Raw genomic sequence first — 23,310 nt, forward strand, 5'->3', positions numbered from 1 at the left:
ACAATTCGAGGTCGTAGCTTCCTGTCTTCCGTGCAACTGGTGAACCTTGTTTTTTTTTTGCTGGTTTCGATCGTAGTCGCACAAAAGGGAATTTGCACTGAGCGCCTCTAGCGGTGAATCGACCAACTAGTCGTCAAAAACAAACTGACGCACTGGCGTACCGAAGAATGAGGGGGAATGTGGGGCTTTTCGACGCAATAAATTAACGTAATACTTTTTTATTACAGCTTGCGGGGAAAAACGTCACAAACTCCCCCTCTAGCACAAAAGGAAACTCCCACGCAAGGCACTGAATCAATCAATATAGTATAAGCACCCGTAACACCATAATTACAATGAACCCGTAACAAATTAATAGATATAAATAGATAAGAGCAATTCATGACCCCTTATTGTTGTGGTAGAGAACTCGATAAACATTGAAATAGATAAGCCAAATATCACACAAAGTCATGTTGGAAATTAAACAACATGAAAATTATTTCGCCCAAGAAACCTGTTACCTCGTATAAGTTAATAGCCAATATCCCAATAAATATACATAAAACATCCCATAAAAATGGAAAGATAGCAAATAGGAATAATTAATAATTACAAGTAATGTGAAGTTAAAAAATGGACATGAATGAAGCGATTGCAATCTGAAATGAAATGAACAAGAAAATGAGAAAACACTTAACAATTATAAGATATGAAAATACATAACAGTACTTTCCAAAATTACCCGTATACGCCTATAAAGAGTCTATAATATTCCTTGATTGGTGCGTATGAATTATATTGCACTGAATAAGATGATAACATACACGGTTGCGTTGCACTTAGTTTTAGATTCTTTTTTTTTGTTGGGGGGGGGACTAACAATTGAGAAAGGCACTCGGGATGTACACTAATATGTAGAAGGATTCCAGAGAACACGTAAGATCACTATTTTTATACTTAGAGGATAGGGTGGCCATTCCAGTAGATGCCTCATTCCAGAATTCCGAGATGGTACGTAAATTTGTAGGTTTCCTCGTAAACCATGAAAAATAAAGAAAACGAGAAATTAGAAGGAAAAATAGAAGAAAAAATAGGAATGAAAGGAGTAAACATAAAGGCAGGGAATAGAAAAGGAAATAAGAGCATCAATTACAATTTTGTTTTGTTTAAACAGCCAAATATAGACATATCCACAAGAATATACTACACGTGAGATCAAGGTTACCAAATAAATTCAATATGAGGTATGCAAATTATAATCCATCTTGAAATAAGCCTGTTTTAACAAATGGTTATAAGTTAAACAGTGTTCCAACAATAAACAGAAGGGAACACATTTACATAATGAAAGATACACATTATCAAAAATCCATAATAAAACCCTTAATATACTAAGGTACATATTTACATTATTAATACGGTCCAACATTCTTATTACTAAATGAATCTATCACTGCTCATAACTCAAGGGACCCGAGGATTGTAGTTGTTCGAAGAGGGACGACGTCGGCCGTGCTGTGAGGAGTGTCCAGGTCGCCGGCAAAAATTGCAGTATAGCGCTGGAAGGTGACACTGTGGACGATTATAAGTCTGTCCCCGTGGCGATTGCAATAGTGAAGCCACGTAGGTATCGGACAAATCTACATCAGGTGAAGGTTCATCCCTAATAAAATAAGGCTTAATATGTGCGATATGCGCTTTACGAAGAAAGACCTCAGTTTCAGGATCCACCAGAAGAACTGTTACCGGACCCAAAAGCTTGAAAATTTTGGCTGGACCTGCCCAACGTTCTTGAAGTTTAGCGGTGACCTTCTGAAAGGCATTGCTCTGTGGGAATGTTTTGTAGAGAACCATATCCCCTACCTTAAAGGAAGAGGGTTGCCTTTTGGGGTCATATCTGGCTCTCCGCGTAGCCCAAGCCTTTTGTAGATGGTGAAAAGCCTGAGCCCAACATTTAGCACGGTCAGCAGAAGGAGGACCGGCCAATTCTGAGTCGGATTGAAATTCCCAGAAAAAATTCATGGGCCCATCAATGTCTCGTCCGAACATTATTTGTGAAGGTGTAGTTTGAATGCTCTCCTGTACTGCGGTATTAAACGCAAAGGAAATAGCATGTAAATGGACGTCCCATTTGGTGTGGTCATCCGAATGATACGCTATCAAGGAAGCCTTGAGATTGCAAATAAATCTTTCTGCCAATGAAGGATTAGGGTAATAGAAGCTAGTATAAATATGTTTCACCCGAGATTCAAACAAAAAAGAATTAAAGTGACGGGATCGAAAATAAGAAGCATTATCCGACACCAGTTCGCAAGGAGCCCCAAACACAAGAAATAAGGAGCGAAGCTTTTCTACTATCTGATTTGATGTGGGTCCCCTAAGGGGATAAAGAGAAACCCATTTAGAAAAGGCATCCACCACTACTAGAATATAAGAATGACCCTTGGACGAACGCACAAGAGGACCAACAAGATCAATATATAAGCGTCGCCAAGGATGTTTTATGATCTCAGAAGACAAGAACCCCGGGGGCTTCCGTATGGCCAATTTGGCCTTTTGACAAGTATCACAAGACTTGACATAGGCTTTAATATCTTGAACACAGGATGGCCACCAGAAGACTGACATTATCTTCTTAGTACATTTTTGAATACCCAAATGTGAACCTCCCATAGGCGTATCGTGATAATAGCGACAAATCAGATGTTGAAGGGTGTGCGGTACAACAACTAAGGAAGTTGTAGAGCGTGGAGGTTGCCAAACAAGTAAGTCATGATACAGAGCATAATGTTTATATTTGTGACCTGCACGTAATTGTTCTACTATTGGTTGTAAATTTGAATCTTTTTGTTGAAGATCAAAAATATCGGATTTACTAAAGGGGATAATTTGGAATTTAGGTGCCGCACAAGCAAGAGATGTAACAGGTAAGGAAGAAACCTGGAATTCCTCAGGTGAGTACATCCGAGACAAACAATCGGCAACAGGATTTAGTCGAGAGGCGATATGTTCGACTGAATACGAAAATCGCGACAGGTACAGCAACCATCGCCCAAATTTGCCATATTGCTCAGGGTGTCGTAGAAGCCAGGAAAGAGCCTGATTATCTGTCTGAAGAGTAAAATGCTTCTCTGTTAAGTAAGTCTCAAACTTTTTGAATCCATAAACGATCGCGCAACATTCGGCCTCGTATATGGATTGTCGACGTTCCATATCGGTCCGCTTACGGGAAGCAAACGCAATAGGGCGTAAAGACACATCAGGCATACGTTGATTAAGGGTAGCCCCCAATGCCAAACCCGAAGCGTCACATTGGAGGACAAATTCCTTAGAAAAGTCGGGTAAAGCTAAAACCGTATGTTCAAGAAAAACCTGCTTGAGGTGATCAAATTGTTGTTGGTCACTCTCTGACCATGTAAAGGCTATGCCCTTTTTCTTTTTATCTGTAAGAAAAGAAGTCAACTCTGAATATGATGGAATGAAGCGGGAATAATACCCCAATAATCCAAGAAGACGCTGGACAGCTTTAAGGTTCCTAGGGGGAGGTATGTCCTGAATCGCAGAGATGCGATCGGGGTCTAAGACAAGCTGTCCCTCACGTAAAATGTATCCTAAGTATTTGACTTCCTTTTGCATCCATTTGGACTTAATGGGATTAACAGTTAATCCAGCTTCTCGAAATGCTTGAAGAACCAATTGTAGATGTTGCAGGTGAGTTTCCTCATCCGGACTAAAGATCAAGACGTCATCGGCGTATGTGACCAGGAATTTAAATTTATATGGGCCCAAAATTTTATCTAAAGCACGCGTCAAAAGTTGAGTACCCAGATTGATACCAAAGGGAACCCTGGTATACCGATATTGACCGAAAGAGGTGACAAACGCCGTTAAGTCTTTACTGGGCTCATCCAGCCGTATCTGATGGAAACTTTGACAGAGATCCAAGCAAGAAAATACCCGAGCCGATTGTAAATGTTGAAATATCAAATCAATACGGCTTTGTGGAAAGTTGTCATAGGCGATCAATCTATTTAGATGCTTGTAACTACAAACCAGGCGATGTCCACCATCCTTCTTATCAACAAGGAAACAAGGGGATGCGTAAGGAGAGGCGCACGCTTCTATGATATTCTGATCCATCAACTCCTGAAATTGTTGACGTAGAATGGCCGTTTGTGTAGGGTTTAATTGAAAGGGCTTAGAACGAAATGGAACGTTAGTAATTAAAGGAATAGACACTGGTTCCAGTGTACAACTGCCAACACGTTCTGTAACTACATCATCATATTCGCGTAATAAACTTGTTATATTAGGGGGAACCTCCATTAAATGAGGAGGACTAACGTCTTCCGGAAACCGTGCCTGGTGTTGCGCGGTGGGAGGTACGGAAGAGGCGAAAGGAATGTGATCAGTGGAATAGGGAAAGGAAACAAGTAAATGTTCAAAAGAAATAGTACCCTTGGAATGAGAAAAAAAATCTGAACCAAGGATAACGGGAAGGGGTAAATTTTCTGAGATCCAAAATTTCCATTTCCAGGACAAACCCTGTAACTTCAAGGTCAATACAACACTTGTGTCAAGGCGTATAGCCTGACTATTGACCGTTTGTAACGTACGAGTTGTATCTGTACGAACGGGAGGTCTGGGACGTAAGCTAGCCAAAAATCCCCTCGCAATCAAGGACACGGAACTTCCCGAATCGAGAAGAATGCGACTCGGTGTAGAATTCAAGGTGGCATTAAGAATCGGTACAGCTGTCTCCATAATAGTCAAGGGGTGTTCAATATGCGTTAAGGTGGTAGCCGCTGGTACCGAAACGTGTTGAGTGTTCAAATGTGAACACATAGGATTTGGTAAATTAACACTAGTCCGTGGAACCACATGAGAAGGAAACTCGTCCGACGTATCCAAGATTTCTAAAGGAGGGTTAGGGGAAGGAAATGCAGAGCTAGTCGGTTGTGGATGTTCTACAGGAACAAGCAATGGGGTTGGAGGTGAGACACCCAAGTGTGGGGGGTATTCCTCGGCTTGTTGCTCTACACGACGTAATTCCATGGGCCATATTTCTCTAGATAAATTTATAAAATTGACCATAGAAGTGGGCCGATTAAAACCCATTAAAAGTAGGCGGGTGGCATCTTGTAAATTCAACAGGACCGATTCCAAAAGACTAGATTCGGACCAATCAATGGGTAATATGTGAAAAGCGTCGAAAATGTCATGCAAATAGCTAGAAAGAAATTCATCGGTTTTCTGAGGACGCATTAGATATTTGTTCAATAAGATCTGCAATTTTGAAAAGGGAACCAAAAAATACCAAATAACTCGTGTGAACGTTGGCCAGGGAAATTTCTCAATAAGAGAGGTATACCAAACCTCCCGAAGTAGTCCCATAGTGGATGAAAACGCTATTAACAATAAGGATTCTAGATCCAAAAGATTAAGTTAAAAGGTTTTATATATAGTTAGCAAAAAGAGAAACAATTGGTCGGGGTCTGAACCATCAGTATGCGGTAAAGCTTGTAAAAGTTCTGTTGCTGCGGAATATCTGATATGGTTTGTAACATGTGAATAGTCGGGGGGTAAAAAAAGTTCTCTGGGTGTATGAAGATGCGGGGTCTGCTGAAAGGGGGACGGTTGTATAGTCATTGGCGGAAATGGGAAGGTCGACGAGCCGTACACATGGTCCGGAAGAGGGGTTGACATTATTGAAACCACTCGAAAAATCTGTTCCAAATGCAAAAGAGTAAATAACCAAAAAAAAGGGTAAATGGTACTATCCCGTACGAAATAACCGTACGGAACTGCAACATAAGGAAAATATAAATATAAAAAAAGTATAATCGATTGCAGACCTTGTAAAACCAACTAACCCTCCCAATATCACAAAACCAGACGTCCAGGAAAGGGGAAAAGTTCTAGTGGTGGGGGGGGAATCTGCTGTGGTGCTAACTAAATTGCAAAATGTGGGAAAAAATTTTTTCCAAAATTTAGCCCAATAATTTCTTCCTTTTGCAAAAAAATAAACAATATAGATAAGGTACAACCAAAACGTTCCGGAAAGGGGAGAAAGAAAAAGTTTCTAATGGGGGGGGGGAAATTTTTTTTTATTAAAAGGAAGTGAATCCTGGTTTTTCTTACTTTTCTTTCTTTTAAGACGTAACGCGGAAAAAATGGAAATATGGAGAACCAGATCAGCTACCAAAACTTTGTAACGTATTAGGTGGGTGCTCAATTAATTAGCAATAATTGTGAGAAGACGTGCATGGAGGCCATGGATGCGAATTACGCATACCCAACCTAACAGTTACAAATGTTGTTGTTTGTTATGAGGTTAATGGAACGTATTTTGTACGACCACCTCAGTCTCAAGTGAGAACCAATTAAATTAATACAATGAGTCACGTTAAACAAAGGCCTTCTTCGTACTGACGACGAAACTTGTCCCCCTTCCTCTTTTTCTCTTATGATCACCCGAACCTTAAATTAAAACGTAAATTTAGCCATGACTCCCTATTCGAACAACCACAAGTTCATTTTTGTACAATTTATAATGAAAGGTACAGTTCTTTAGTATGGCAAACAAAGACGTACTACAAAATTAGTTTGCGACGCGAGGTCAGTTTTTATTATATTAACCCCGCAACGAAGTATGGTTAATATTTCTTTTCATTCAAATAACAAATACATCCATAAAACTACAACAATTCTTTCTTTGATGAATTGGACAAATGTTCATAAGTTATTATTCACTCGTAACAATATAATAAATTAGTTGAACGAATAACATGTGTATATAAACGTACCACGGGTACAAAAACACCGTTAAAACTTACAATATCAATTCTTGGCTTGTAAGACCACAACTTTTCTTGGGAAAAGTAACCCCCGATTCCTTTGATGCTCTTATTCTTTTCGTCAAAATACATAAGGTGCTTACTCATTTATTCGAATGCCAACAAAATTACTTAATTGCATTTTTCCCTTTCTTTTCCTTTAATTTAATTGCAGTCAGTGCTTGCCAGGCGAGTAAAAAATGAATGGGACCAGGGTCATGTCACTACCAATCAGAGCAACCGCGACGACGCGATACAAACAAGGGAGGAAAACAACGACGAACTTCTCATTTGAGTTTTTGTTTTTTTTTCTGACGTTTGCCGGCGAGACTTATCGCAACTCGTAATTAGTTGCTGAGCGACACTTTCATTTGTCGTAGAAAAAACACTTCACTGTTCACTGAGTTAATGGTTGCAAAAGTACATACCTCAAAACAGGACCAATTGGACTGCGTGGCTCACCGGAGACGATTACTAGAGAACCGAACGGGACCTTCCAATAGTACTATCCACAATCATCCACAGTATCTTGTCCTGTCGTCTCTGTGCTTCCTTCTCGTAATTGCCAAATTACGACTTCTAAATTCGGGGTTCCATTTCCAACACGGGAGAAAACGACGATCAAAACGGCCAATTGTCAAAACTGATCCACATGGTCGTATCCACTGCTTACTGTACTTCCTCCAAAAGAACCAACTGAAACTTCCATGTATCGTTCGTAACTCAAGTGCGAAAACAAGGGACAAACTCCACGTCGTGTTTGAAAGAAGAAAATGTGGTCCCCTCCGCCGTAGATCATCGAAAGCCCGACTGAGGCATGTCTAGCAATACGAGTTGCTCATCGCTCACACAATTCGAGGTCGTAGCTTCCTGTCTTCCGTGCAACTGGTGAACCTTGTTTTTTTTTGCTGGTTTCGATCGTAGTCGCACAAAAGGGAATTTGCACTGAGCGCCTCTAGCGGTGAATCGACCAACTAGTCGTCAAAAACAAACTGACGCACTGGCGTACCGAAGAATGAGGGGGAATGTGGGGCTTTTCCACGCAATAAATTAACGTAATACTTTTTTATTACAGCTTGCGGGGAAAAACGTCACAGTATAATTATATTATTACAAGATATGAATGCGGGAACAAGACATCGCCTTTGCTTGAACGATTTCAATTCGATGCAACCGCATGCAAAGTATCATGGCAGGCATGGAAAAGATTTTTCGAATTAAAATCATTCGAGCAAAGCTTATGTCTTGTTCAAGTATTTATTTATTATACTAATATAAATACAAAGATACTTATATTGTGCCCCAGAAACATATAAGGCTTCATATATTTATTTTATTAAAATTAATAATCATTTATTACACGTGATTTGCAAGAAAAGTTTAAGCAGAAAGTAACTGTCAGTGTTACTTTTTAAATAAAATGACTGTAAATCGGTTACTTTAGAAGAGTATTCTTCTGAATAATAGACTTAGCAATAATGTTTCTGTTAATATTAGGCAAATGACTAGTGCAAATTAGAATTACTATAAATTTCGCTGTTAGCTCTTAGCGAACACAGTTACGGAAGGATTTGCAGGTGCGTGCTGTAAGCGAACACGCAAACTTGTCCTGTCTTATTTGTCCTTGAAACTGGTCATCATGCTAGTGTTGCCAGTGATAAGCCAACTTGCGTGGAGAAACACCTTAGTGGATGATGCCTCTTGACCTGACCTGACCTAACCTGACCTGACCTGACTCAACCCTGATCATTCTTCATTTGATCATTCTTCCTTGTCGCACAACAGTTTTGCTACCTTCTGTTCTGAAGTCAGACGAGGAATGCCTACAAGGTTAGGTTAGGCCTCTTAGGTTAGGTTCCATTAGCATAAATACAATGAAAAATTATTATTTAGGCTAAGAGAACTAAACATAGCTAGCCTAACCTAAAATTGATTATAACATTTAAAATGTCTTAGGAAGATGTCCTTTGTACAAAAGGTAACTTAGGTTGGTTAACATTTACATTTCCTTAGCAAAATTTGATTTTAAGGAAGATGAAATATATCAATATTTTAACAAAAACTTTCATGTAGTTAACCTAAATTGTTGAGGATCCTTCACTTAGCTAATTTCAAACTAAAATAATTATAAGGTATCACTGGCAACACTTGCATATTTACCACTTTCAAGGACAAACAAGACAGGGCAAATTTGTGTGTTCGCTAACAGCACGCACGTGCAAATCCTTTCCTTCCGGTGTTCGCTAAGAGCACGTGTTCGCTATGAACACGTTCGCTACGAGCACGGAATCGGCCTGGGCATGGATGTTTATGAGTGTCCATTGATTGATTGATTGATTTTTTTATTTGCTTGATTTTATTTCGCTTTTTGTGCCACTTTTGGCTAATTTCCGAAGATGGGGATGAGTGATGAATGGACACTCACAAACATCCATGCCCAGTTCGGTATACGAACCCGGGCGTCGTAGCGCGATGTGCTAACCACTCCGCCAAGGGGGTCGGCGAGTTTCCATTCATCAATTTCATCATATCATCACTCATCTCCATCTTCGCAAACAAAAGTGGCACAAAAAGCAAATTACAATAAAGCAAGTCAAACAAGGGGGGTAGCAGTGCTTAAAGTGGGGTAAAAGTGAGTTGATGCTTTCCCCCAGTTAAAAGAATTCTCATAAAGCATCCCCACTACTACAGTCCAGCAGAATTAACTTGAGAGAAATGGCCGCTCGGTGAGTGATGCAACTGCGCTCGAATTGACTAGAACGGGGGACTTCCCGCTGTAACGGGCCAACAGAAACTCTAGAGTAGAGTTTGTAGAGTATCCATTGGCCCGTTACAGCGGGAAGTCCCCCGCTCTAACCAATTCGAGCGCAGTTGCATCACTCACCGAGCGGCCATTCTCTCAAGTTAATTCTCCTGGACTGTAGAATACTTTACATAGGCACTCATTCTGCTGTCTTTCACGACACCCCTCGCTACAATTTCAAATGTGATGCATATGAAGTCTCTCTAGGTATTTCAGGGGGCCCGCTGGCCTCTCTCTGGTTACATTTACCGATGAAAGCAAGTATAGCCCGCTTCCAAAACTATTGTGATTTATTTTGAAGGTTAACAGCAAAGTGCAGGCGTTTCTTCCTGTTAGCTGGATTGACTTAAAATTTCTTACGAGATACTCGACCATGATACCCTTCGTTCTTGCATACAGTCCTCAATGTCCTTGCAGAGACATTCACGCCTCGATTTCCAAATTCTGTAGCTCTTGTCGGAGCACTCGTTGTGTGGTTTTATTTGACTACGCACTATGAAACGCTTATCGTGGTCGCTGAGCACCTGTGGTCACCCACTTCTGCATTTGTTCTTCACCGTATTACTCCCTCCAAAGCGGTGAGTTATCGTCTGAATGGTTGATCGGAGTGTGTTTACAAGTATGTGCACAGAAATCTTGCTCCCATCTGCACTACAGTAACCTTTTTCTTCCCGAGTTCCTGGGTGTACGAATACTTTTCGTACGTGTCGCTTGCGATTTGTGTGTATATTAAGCTTATGGTTTGCGTATGTATTAATGTTCAAATCCGTTTTGCGACGGTATAGATAAATCGATGTGCATTCTATTGTCGTTTCGAAGTTTGGTGATCTTCACATGTCAAAATCACCTTTTCCGCTGGTTTTCATGAAAAATGGCACAGTGTACGAATACTTTCTGCACTCACTGTATATTTACCAGACATTTTACGGAACGACGCTATGCGGAATATGTTGACTGGTAAACATGAAATTGTAATTTTTCTTTCCGTTTGATCAAGTACATTGTGTTCGGGGCCAATGCTCTTATCGCTGTTTACGACCTTTTAAAGCTTTAATACGTTTCACGTGATCATGCGGTGGCAACCTTGGGCGCAGTCAGAGCTGGAATAAACAGGTGGGGGGGGGGGAGATGCCGGTGATTTTCCCCCACAAATTTGTTGGTTTATAGTGGGATACGAACTGCTATACCCTGCCCCAGCCAGCGATGCCAACCCTAGCACCCTGTGTTTGGCATAACAGCCAAATGTAGCATAATGTGCAACCGTCGGCATGCGCGCCGACTACGTGGGTGCTCCGGGGCTCGAGCACCCACATAAATAATCTTGTGGGTGCGACGCACCCACAAGATTTTTAGTTTGATAAAAACAAAATAAAATAAATATTTCTCACTTGCCATTATCAAAAAATAATAAGCAATTAAAACATTGAGATGGAAGTTAATATTTCTAACCTCTAAAACATAAATGTTTCAAATGTGCAAAGGCAACAGACAAATATATTTTTAAAATAATTGATGTGGCTGTGGATTCGCTAAATCGTAGATTTCAAACAAAGGTTTTGGAACTTATTTCCCAACTTGAAGCTTTTGCTATAGGTCAAATTGGTGCTGATTGAATTCTGCAGTTCTATGGGACAGACTTTGATAAAGACAAGCTAACATTGCACAGGGACATGTTTCTAGATGTGTGCAGAACGAAGAAAGAAAAAGTGGCCAACTTGTCAGACATTACAAATATTTTAAGTAGAGAAAACAGTGGTCCCATGCGTGAAATGCTCACAGAATTTGTGAAGTTTGTACTGGTGATTTTAACTATACCTCTTACTTCTTGTACCTCTGAGCGGTCATTTTCAGCACTTAGACGATTGAAAACGTTTTTGCGGTCAACAATGACCCAAAAAAGATTGAATGATTTGGCAATTTTGCATGTTCATAAAGAAATGACTAAAAATATTGACATTACCAAAATTACAAACAAATTCATAAGTGCAAATGTCGTAAGAAGGAATGTGTTTTATATTGAAAGTTAACATGTCATGATGATGATTATTATTATTATTTGGTACATAAAGTTAGTCATTTTGTAGTTTCTGTTCACAACAAAATCCTTGCATAGTTCTTTCTGCAATAGCCTACAATTAAAACTATTTGCATTTATGAAGATTTTTTCATTTTAATTTGTATGAATGTGGCATTTTCTTTTAGTAACGTGTTGATAATATCATTGCCTCTTGCAATCATTGTGCATGTAAGTTGTTTAAAGTATACAATACTTAATAATTACAGATCTAACCGCCATTGATATGCATGCACCCACAGAAATTTTGGAAAGTCGGTGCCCTTGACCGTCGGTAGATATTGAACGCAAAGGAAGTGCTCTGAAGAAGTAAAAATAAAAGTAACTGCACATCTCTATTTCAGGAGTGGACATGTTTCCAACAAAAGAGAGTAAACCGGCCCAGGGATCCCGTCCCCCACCAACGCCTTTCATCTCTTCCGCATCTTCCTGCCATAAAATTGAAGAGGAGGGTTGGGGCGGCACACCCTCAAAAGTTTGTCCTTTCCTAGCACCGACACAAGGGGTCAGCCATTTGTCGTGCCTGTATTTTTGCGAGGAATGTTTAGCCTAGTAGAAAATTTCATTGACAAATAAAGCTCATGTGGCGCCCTCCTTTGTCGGCAAATTTTGACCATCTTTGTCTTCAGCTTGTGTTCGGTCAACTCGACATCTTACCATTTCGGAAGCAGTCTCCCGTGGTGAAAAAAGCGTTGTTCCTGTGCATGATTTTAATTCTTCATGCGTACGTCTTTCAGTGTATTTTTGAGCGTGTGGGATAAAATATAACATTTGAAAATAGTAATAAAATATATTGTTAATAATAATAATAATAATAATAATAATACTGCCCTAGCACAATTGGGTGGCATTCTAGCATAATTTCACAGTTCGAACAGCACTTTTCGTAGCCAAGGGTTTGGCAACGCTGGCCCCAGCTAACTGTAGAGCAGAGCCGCGCATATCGGCAGAGGAGGAGAAGCAAAATCGAGTGGTGAAAGAGTATTGTTGCCAACCGTACGGTCCTGACCGTACATATACGGATGTACGGTCCATACCTAGTCCGTACGCGAAATGCAAGGCTTGTCAAAATTTGCTCTTGCAGTTTTATCCCTAATATTTCCTTAAGAAATTCTTAAACCAATCTTACGGACCTGGAGATAAAAATACGGTCCGTTTGCCATGTGCGTTCGGTTTTATCCTTTTCAAAAGTTTGCAACGCTTACAGAGAAATCGGGTAACTCCCGTCGCCCATTACACAATCCCTTGTCTCTCACTGTTCATTGGTGGAGCCGTCTCGCGTCACTACTTGCGCAGAAACTTGTTCTCGTTCCCCTGGTCTACAGTTAGCTGGTACGGAGTTCACTTGTTTCCACCGAGTATCGAACCCGGGACACCTTGATTACAAAACAACGAGGATTAATGCTGTTGTTGAGCAGAACAATTTCAATGCTGCGTTTCAGAGAATCCGACCAGTGATGTAGTCCCACACTTTTCAGAGGATATAAAGTAAGTCTCGTGAAACGTTAAGTCTTAAATGATTCAATCAGCTTTTGATTATGTTTTCAGAGTGAAATTATTTAACCCTACAGAAATTGTCATAGTTGTAGTAAACTGATAATGGTGGTGCTTACTTATGGTTAGCATGAAAGAGGCGTGTGGGTCATTCCATGTCAAGTGGCCTAAATTCAGATATGGTCCCTGTTCGACCCTCTTTAGTTTTGATGAAACTTATACAGGTTGTGCACACTTATTCCACATGGATACCCGCAAAGTTTCAGATTCATAAGTACATGGTATGGTTGGGGAGCCAGGGCTGCATCTTTGAAGATCACTTTTTCAATGCCGTGGCAAATACGAATGTTGGGATGAGTTCGCCCCAAACTTAACAAGTAGTAACTACTAAAAAAATTGCTTTAAAACGCTGGCATTTCTCCAGTGCATGGACCATGAGCAGTAGCGGAGCGTGGACTGACGAAGGAGGCAAGCGATGTTCAGTACAACAATGCATATAGTTAGTACAATGGCATGCCGGGAGGGAGGGGGATGAGGGTAAAAGTTATGAAGTCTCATTGGCTCAGTTATTTTCATAAGTAAAACAAAAAAAAGACTAGATTTTACAAAATGTAATAAAGTAGCGGTAAAAAAATTAATCCATAGTCTTCACAATCGTCATATTTACTTTCAAACGAATGTTCCGTATATGTCTAAAGGGGTATTGAATTTCCTATTTATTGAATGCCCTTATTTGTGCATTGTTTTTAATATCGGCAAAAGATGACAAAACGTTGGCACGCGCTTGTTTATTTTACGCTCCGTGATTGTAATTGAGAATTTGTGGGCGCTCTAATAACCGCATTCGGAGTCACTTTGTAACACTTTTTGCCACTCCCCAAACTCGCGTAGAGGGACAGCAATTATAGCTAGCTATATATTTACGTATATAATATATTGTTGATTCCAATCTCCCCCCCCCCTTTCCCCAAATGTATTTTAAGTAAGCGCCTCTGACAGGGCCGGATTAAGACGAAATTGGGCCTGATGCTTGAAATCTTCGGTGAACAATAAACACAACGACGTTATAGTTACGTCACAGCGCAAAGAATAATAGTAACTGTATAATAAGTAACGCTGTGTCTAGGCGTCCGAAATTGGGGCTCCAAATTTCATTCTAACATTTATTTTCAGGTTAATATAGCAAAAGAAAACTGTTCTGCTTTCGGAAAATTCTCGTCTGTTTTCATCTGGGCCTATTTCAGGAGTACCCACCTATATACTCTTTTCCATCTCGACCGATTTTCTTTAGGTCCATTTCAACGTTGTCCCTCCATCTTCGTCTTGGCCTTCCTACAGGTCTCTTACCATCAGGTTTCCCAACAAGAATCCTGTGAACTCCTCTTTCCTCTCCCATTCGTGCCACATGGCCTGCCCACCTAAGTCTTCTTGATTTAATTATTCTAATAATATCTGGACATGAATACAAATTATGTAGTTCTAAATTATGTAACCTTCTCCACTCACCTGTCTCCTCATCCCTTTTAGGTCCAAATATTTCCTAAGGAGGACAAACATTAAGATTTCGAAACAAGCACAGAGACATATCCATGGACGATTTTCTCACCACAATAAATTCCGAACTCCTGGAAGTGTCGCATACCCCCCCCCCAATTTAAATTGCAAAATAATACACCCCCGAGGCCTCCCCGATGTCGTAGTGGTAACTGCGTCGCCTTGTAGTCAATGGGTCCCGGGTTCGATACCCAGTTGAGGCACATTGCACGGTAGTTCGGATACCACTTTAAACTGTAGGTCCAGTCCTGATCAGCCTATCTCAAACAAACAGTAAAATATCCGCATTTCTGCGTATCAACCGTTCCCAAATTTATGTTAGTTTCGATTAATTCACAGCACAAACACCAGCAACAAACACACACTTCCTTGCAAACTCTTTTCCCAACAGCATCCAAACAATTGATTGATTAATTGATTGATCTACTTCGCTTTTTGTGCCTCCTGGCGAAGATGAGGATGTGTGATGAAATGAAGAAATTGGTGAATGGACATTCACAAACAACCAAGCCCGAGCGGGATTCGAACCCGGGACCCTTGTGCATCCAAACAAGATCAATTTGAAAAGCTCTGAAACGACAGAAAGTTATACTAAACTATGTTTTTGATTTTATGGCTCACGGGAGAAGATATATCAATTTGGAGATAGAAATTACGCTGTGGAATCAAAATCATTACAACAGAAAGAGTATGTATATAATATTGAAGTAATTAAGTGCCATAATAATACAAAATGTTCTTACGTTCTTAATGTGTTCAATGTATACGATTTACATTTGTGCTGTTTACAAATATCAGAAGATAGTTCTTTTTTCAGGCACTTTTTTTTCCACCCAAAAGTTATATTCAAAAGTGAAAAAGTGTTCCCCTGTGCATAGCACCACGCCATGAAGGCGTATAGGGGGTGTGGGGGTAACGCCCCACACTTTCTTGATCCGGTCGTGAGTGGGGGTGATGTGATCAGCATCACGCCCCTGACCGCCTTTACCCCCCAGGTACCCATGTTATTCGACGCTGGGTAGGCGCCGGGGCCGCTTCCACCGTTAGAAAAGTTCCCGGATTTGAACCGGCCGGGGATCGAACCCGGGACCTTGAGCATGGTAGTCAGACGCGTTACCGACTGAGCCACCGCGGCCACTTATATTCAAAAGTCTTCACTTTATTGAATTTACTTGTAAAATTCGTTAAACAGTTCACTTAAATTACCCTGTAAATAATTTGAGAGTTGCCAACACTGTAGCTGTCAACACTCGTGTGCTCGTGGCGTAATTCGAGCTGGACGCAGGGTGAGGACTGCAGACATTCCTCTTCCCGGAAACACAAACGCTCGCTCTTACCATCTTTGACCCAACCCGCCAAATTTTTGACGCCTTTTAAAATTTGCGAAATACAAAATAAGTTGTAATTTAAGTAACCTATATGGAATTTAGAGCAATGATAATAGTTTATTTCAGTTATTTTAAGATTAATAATTAATATTATCCTCGCGATCTTGTTTACGCGTGCAGGAAGACACACATTGGTTACTGGCAATTTGTCCTTCTGCTTTCGGTTCCTTTACGAGAAGCACTGAAGGCTCAGCTTTTCTGTGAGGATTGAGGCCCGTATCTCCAACAAGATTTCACTCTTCGCCATGTGATACTTTGGGGGCATTGGTTGTATCGTCCAGCGGACGTAAGCATTGAGTCTGGCTCTTGCTTCGGAGCTGCTGAGGGAGTTTGTGGCCGTAAAAAGTTGCCAAATCGAGTACGATGAAAACTAAATAGGGCTAAAACATTAAGTACATTATATAATATTCCAATACTGCAAGCAGTGCTTGCATTGCTTATACTATATCTTCGCCATTGACCATGAGCATGTCGTGTCCTGCCTGTTCAAATATTTATTGAGGAATCCTCCTCCCCCCAAAAAATTTGGTTCATAAATTTGAACTCATTTTCAGGAGCCTGTATCTCAAAACTTGATACTTCTAATCTGATCATTGCAAGCATTACTGGAGAGAGCACATTCAAGTTGTCTAGAAACCTTGTGTTTCATTTTGGCATATATAGTCGCCAGATTGAATTCAAAATTTGTGGAATTGATATTTTTAAATCGCTTGTTTCTCGACTGATTAATCAACCGATTTCCATTTTCACTTTCTAATATGAATACTCTACATAAGATATTCAATTGTTGTTCTTATCATTTTATCGCTAAGATCATCAATACTGCTAGCAACTTGAAAATTTTAAATTATGTAGAAAATGTACACTAATATGACAGATTTATGCTTTATGAGAGAAATTCACCTGCAATGCAAGGTTATCTGGTTTCTAAGGCATTTTAAGAAAATGGAATGTAGCACATGATTGACATTGAAATGTAAAATAATTACTGCCCAACAATGCCATAGTTCATAGTAAATGTAGAGAAGGTGTATTGTTGCAGTAATTCTATACCGTTAAGTCAGTCACAAAAAAGGGGCATTTTGGAGTCCCATTTTACGTTAAAAAAAATCGGGACCGAGACTCAGAAAAAGGGACTGTCCCGGCTTATCATAACATAATATGACAGTACAAGAACTAATCATGTTTGCAGTTCAAAATTCCCTTTGCACCTTCCCCCTGAAATATGGTCAAATGAATTGAAAGGGTGTGTAAGAAAAGTATTAGTAATTAACAGAAGCTTCGACTATTGAAATTTATTCGAAACAACACATGGATTTTCGTTTTTTTCTAGGCTTCGCAGCAACAGGTAGTTGGAGAGGGGGAAAACATTGTTGAAGAATCTTCCAGTATGCAACCCCGAAACACTGTACCAAACGACCCTGGAATGGCTGCTGCCATGGTAAGTTCCACAGAGCATCTAAGATCTAAGGGTAGAAAAGACTACTGCAAGATGTGACTACAACTGTAGACAGATTTGTAGTCGACTGCAGCTTGTAGACCGTTTCGAGAATTGTAAATTGAAGAAATGACTACATAATTACTACAAGCCTGGCGTGACTCAGGGCTGGATTTACATCTTTGTCGGCCCTAGGCCAAACAAGCTCTTCCGCTCCCCATACCGTTTATCAAGAATGAACAAATCATTATTTTTCTGTATTATTATTTTTACTATTAACGGCATGCAGTATTAATTAAATTATAGTTACATACAAAAAATGTAACAAAGCGATATGATATAAATTATATAAATTACATTTTAACATTTACCTTGTTTTTCAGAGAAGACTTTTATTTTTACTTTATTTACAACCTTAGTGACAATGAAGTTCAACCAGTCACAAATATAGGAGTGCATTGTGAAAGAAGGAGAACACATGCATATGTTGAACATATTTTATTCAGCAGACTACATGGAACAAAGGAAAACATAAATTTCCGCTGCAACGCAGCAATGTATGGTGTCCACACAAAATAAAACATTTTCGTCCATCTACACGTGACATTGAAGTTCGACCACTGTTAGAGGGGATCCTGTTTACCATGGTGTGACGCCGCCCCGTCGGCGAATAACTGTGGCAATGCGTAGGGGCATGCTGCGGACGAGTCGTTCAAGGTATTCCACATCGATGCGGTGCCATTCCTCCTGCAGGCAGGCGATAAGAGCAGCCACTGTCGTGGGTCCCCTCTGTTGCACACGTCGCTTAAGAACACGCCACACATTCTCAATGGGCGAGAGGTCGGGACTCGATGGTGGCCATGGCAGAGTTCGCACGTGATGGCGAGTCAACCATTCTCTTGTCAGCCGCGCTGTATGAGGCCTGGCATTGTCGTGTTGAAAGATGAGACGCCGCCTGTGGAACAGGTGCCTTCGCACTGTGGGAAGATGCCGCTCCAGTATGCGTGTATAGGCGTGTGCATTCACAATGCCCTCACGGACGTGTAGTGGACCAACCCCAGATGCCGTCATGCATCCCCATACCATCACTGACGCAGGTTTCTGTACCCGACGTGCATAACATTTTGCTTCATTCTGTTCCTCCTTCCGACAAATGACTGTTTTCCGTATTTTCCCGTACACAACATTGAAAATGGATTCGTCCGTCCACAAAACCCTGTTCCACTGCCGAAATGTCCATCCCCGGTACATTCGTGCCCACCGTAGTCGATTGCCTTTGTTCAACATGGAAAGGAAGGGTTTACGTTTCGCCTTGTACACTCGGTAACCGCATCGCTGTAGGTAACGGCGAATGGTTCTGGTTGACACTTCAATGTGAAAGCGTTCTCTAGTCTACAGTCGTAATTCGGCCACAGAAACATGATTGTTGGTCTGGATATAGCGCCTAAATATCCGTAGGTCACGCACGCTCAGCAGGCGTTTGCGACCGGGGGCCTTACCTGGCTCTGTAGTACCCGTATTTTGGTGGTGTTTGATGATGCAGTGGACGGTTGACTTGGGTAAGTTCAGTTGGCGCCCTATTTCCCGTTCACTGAGTCCATCCCGTTGCAACTCCACCACTCTTCTCCTCACGGTGTTGTCAATAGGTTTGCCCTGGCCATGGTGATGATGCACTGCGGTTCCTCGGTGCACAGCACGCGCTTATATACGGCGGACTCCCTTATCGTGTCCGTGACGTCATGCTTCCGTCGAATGCGCCACTATCTGAAATTTTCCGTATGGGTCTGGTGCCTGGTCGAAGTTCAATGTCAGGCGTATAGTTCCCCGTTTTCGTTTTTTACGTGACCGTGGGTGCAACATGCTGGGATCACGATTCTTGCCTGCTCACACGCCTCCTCTTACACACATGCGTCACTTCTGCGGGTCACCCATTCCACCGCCTATGCCTCTGTGCATTTAATCACGTATTCCTTTCTGGTCGAACTTCATTGTCACCAAGGTTGTAAGTGATAGGTACATACGTTTTTTCGATCACCAAACAACGAACATGGAATGCAGAAAACACAGCCCTTTTGTTTATCAATTTTCCACAATGCTGGGTCTGTACCTGGTACTAGATTGTGTTTTTCAGTAACACTTACGCTAACACTGCCACTAGTTTCAAGTTTATCACAGTTTGCCATTGTAACTGAAGAATCATTAGGAGATCCACCACTGTTGACTGATGCCGATGCCTGAGATTTATTGGATGCATGAGGAACATCTGTAGAATTGACAGAACACACACTGGGCTCATCAACGGCACTTTCCTCACTTTTTCCTCATTACATTTCCAGTGGCGAAGCTAAGGTGTAAATACTGGGTAGGCTGAAAAATCTGCTTATATTTATTTATACAGCAGGTCCATGCGTCGATTCTTGTTGGTCGCAAAAGTATTAATTACTCTTTCCTTGAAGCCTTCATCAATGGAAAGTTCTTTAACCAGTTTCTTTTCAATGGCTCTTGCACTGAGACTGAGAGAACTTAATCTTTCATTTTTCATTGAATTACGTAGATAATTTTTTACTCTCTTGAGGGTGCTCATACTTCTTTCGGAGGAAGCTGTTGTAACAGAGAATGTCAAGACCAACTTGATAAGTTGTGTTACTTCTTTGTAGATTGTTTGAAGATCATTGCTAACTATGAATTTTAGAAGATCTGCAGGAGGTAAATGCTTTTCTTCATCAGCATAGATATTCTTTAAATCGTTTTCTAATCGTTCTTTGTTGAAAAATGGATATGTGGACAGAAGGTTATTTTATTTCATCACAGAAAAATGTAGTTTATATCCACCAAAGCTATTTTGGTCTAGCAGTTCAAAAAATTTTATCTTTTCAAGATCTCCAAAACGTATTTCCATTTGTAGAGTCAGTGTCTTCAAGATTTCGTAGGTTTAGCACGAAGTCTTGTTCACTTACATTTATTTCACTGCAAATCCTCTTAAGAGTTTTCAACACATAATTTCACAGTATTATATTTTTATAACATAAATACACTATGTGACAAACACACAAACACACGCGCGCATGCACTTGAAGTAAATTAACGTTCAACAATGCCGCGCGTGAACGACGCACAGCACAAGAAGACTAGAAGCACAACAGGTTGGTGCTGAGGCTAGCCGCTTTCACCCAGCGAATTGGCAGTCCCCTCTTCTTACACTCCCCTTCCACCTATACAGAACTCACGCTGTCACGAGGCTTTTCGTCAAAAGCCCCACAGTTCGGACCGAACGCGCTCTCCACTTTCTCGCCTGACTGACGAGATATCTGGAAGGATCGGCGGAACCAAACGTTCGGATTACATAGTTTAATTCGTTTTAACGAACTTTGATTGTTACAGGGTACAAGAACATTTTAATTTCAACATTTTTTGGGTAGGCTAAGCCTCAAAAGCCTCATAGGAGCTTCGCCACTGTATATTTCTGTATAAAAAAATAACTGATTTTCGGAACCTTCTTCAGAAATGCTTCCTGCTTTTCATCTTTCTCAGCTTTTCTCATTTTGTTTTGTAACCCACAGATCACTCATAATGAGCATAATTACGTTTTAAACTTACCCCAACAAACGCAAGTCGGGCACTGACACACGCGAGCCACGACACACCACCTACTTCTTGAATAATATTCTCGAGCAACTAACAGTAGAATAGTACAATGCGAACCCCCTTTAATAATGCTTGCGCCGACAGTTTAATTCTCAACAATTCAAAGCGAAACACATGCTTTTGATATGCGGTCAATGCCGGCAGTAACAAGGAACGGCGTTCCCGGAACTCAGCCAAGCCGGTGTTGTCTTTCAAAAGCAAGCGGCAGGCTCCACGTTCTTGCCGCAATCGCTGATCCGGCTCAGCACAACAATACTGTACATTGTAAACAACAACGTCGGTAATTAAACAACAAATTAGTAAACTAGTTCCGAGCCCTGCTAGCCTATCTCTCTTAAGAAATATTCTTCGTTAACTTATGTTTACAATACAACTACATAAAGTCATTCTATTCGTGGATCCGGAGGAAAAAATAGGCAATCCGGAGAAAAAAATAGGCAATCCGAGAATTAGGAATTCCTTATAAAATTAAAACAAACAATCGTGCCGCCCCTACCAAAGTGCCGCTCTAGGCTCGGGCCTATGAGGCCTATTGGAAAATCCGGCCCTGATCGGACTGCAATAATTTCGTGAATATCCACTGGATACTTCCATTGTCGATTTTCAGATATCTGTGTACTGTCAAAACACACGTTCTTGAAAGCCCTCTATGTCATAGTGTTAAAACCATGGTCTTATAAGGGGTCCTGATTTGAATCCTGGTGCTAACACATTGCACAGTGGTTCGGGTTCCACTATAAATTGTGTAGATACAGTCCCGATTAGCCTCTATCAGAATAAAACGAACTTTGACATGTTCTTGAAATGGCTTTAAAAGTTACCCAACTAAATGTTGCAGCTATTCTACAAATCTCGTTCCTCACATCAGAGATACTGTGTGAGGAATCCTGGAAGGTCTTTTCTTTCATGCACTGAGCATTCAATTAGTAAGAATTTTACAAATAAACATCTTCATCGGCATAAGGATTGTTATATGTTTGACAATATTCTTGATTCTTCTTTGCCTGTTCATTCATTTTTTTATTCAATTATTTATTAATGATGATGAAATTATGACAAAATACTCGTAAATAAATAAAAATTTCTAACTATCAATTTTTATAGCTACTTTCTACTAAAAGGTGCCATACAAAAATTAATACAAAAATACAGAATATCTTAATGTATTATATTTCATTCATATAATAGTCATTAGGGCACATGATTTATATGTTTCTTTAACAAACAAAAGTAAATTGTTATTGCAATAAATGTATGAAATTTGAAATTGTTCATAGGGCTCACAGCTGGAAGGAACAGCAGATGAAGTAAACTCTGTTGCAGGGTCTTCCTTGGTTGATTCTTCAAACAGTCTCCGCAGTGACTCTCTACAGCTTGATGACATGGTAAGATCCCGTGTTTCGATTTTGAAACATGGTCACAGTGACCTTGGCCAAGATTCAAATAGGAAATCGAAAATTCTTCATTGTCGGAAGTATGCATTTTCAAAATGCATTCAAGTCGTTAATTCTTTATTATACTACTAGTGAAAATGCTGGTTGAAGATACACAACTCTCTGCTTTAAACTTTCAGAAGCTTGGACATGTGATTCTTGCAGTAATTTCTCAAGTCATGCTCGGGATTTGCAGAAATTTATATTTGCATCCTCTCAGAGTTAGAAAATGTGTTAAAATTTTAAGACAGAAACAATTTCAGTCAAAATCTCTGATCGCTATTACTTTACAACTAATAAATCTAGAAATAAAAATATATTTCACATATATTTTTTTATCATTTCTTATAAATTTGCAAAATTTTATAAGAATTAAGGATGGTCATACATTTAATAGTTGAATCACTTGGGTCCATCCATATTATATAATACAAAGGAAAATTAATTGGTTGCGTGACATTTTTTTTTAAAAAAAAATATTTTTGTTGTTGTTGTAACACCTGTGCAAATAGTTCAAGACAAGCATTATTCCTTTTTACATGACTTTCTTTAAAAAATAATGGCATTTTTCTGTTTCCTGGCTTTCGACTCTTTTGGCTTTTGTGGACAGTTGCGATAAATTTCACAACTTAGCCAAGAATAGTGATAGGAAACTGGGGTAGA

The 23,310-nt window shown here is 40.3% G+C and overlaps 1 protein-coding gene across 1 annotated transcript in view; it reads left to right on the forward strand.

Annotated features, from left to right (window-relative positions):
* Positions 1 to 3,662: 3,662 nt before the first annotated feature.
* Positions 3,663 to 23,310, forward strand: part of LOC146005499 (uncharacterized) — a 102,611-nt gene continuing 82,963 nt past the window's right edge. The window contains exons 1-4 of the mRNA XM_083144744.1: positions 3,663 to 3,693; positions 12,040 to 12,170; positions 17,465 to 17,572; positions 22,492 to 22,599. Coding sequence (XP_083000870.1) covers positions 3,663 to 3,693; positions 12,040 to 12,170; positions 17,465 to 17,572; positions 22,492 to 22,599 — 378 coding nt within the window. The remainder of the gene's footprint in view (positions 3,694 to 12,039; positions 12,171 to 17,464; positions 17,573 to 22,491; positions 22,600 to 23,310) is intronic.

The sequence above is a fragment of the Lepisma saccharinum genome, chromosome 23 (assembly GCF_977018435.1).
Source record: "Lepisma saccharinum chromosome 23, izLepSacc3.1, whole genome shotgun sequence".
In the NCBI taxonomy this organism is placed as follows: Eukaryota; Metazoa; Arthropoda; class Insecta; order Zygentoma; family Lepismatidae; genus Lepisma; species Lepisma saccharinum.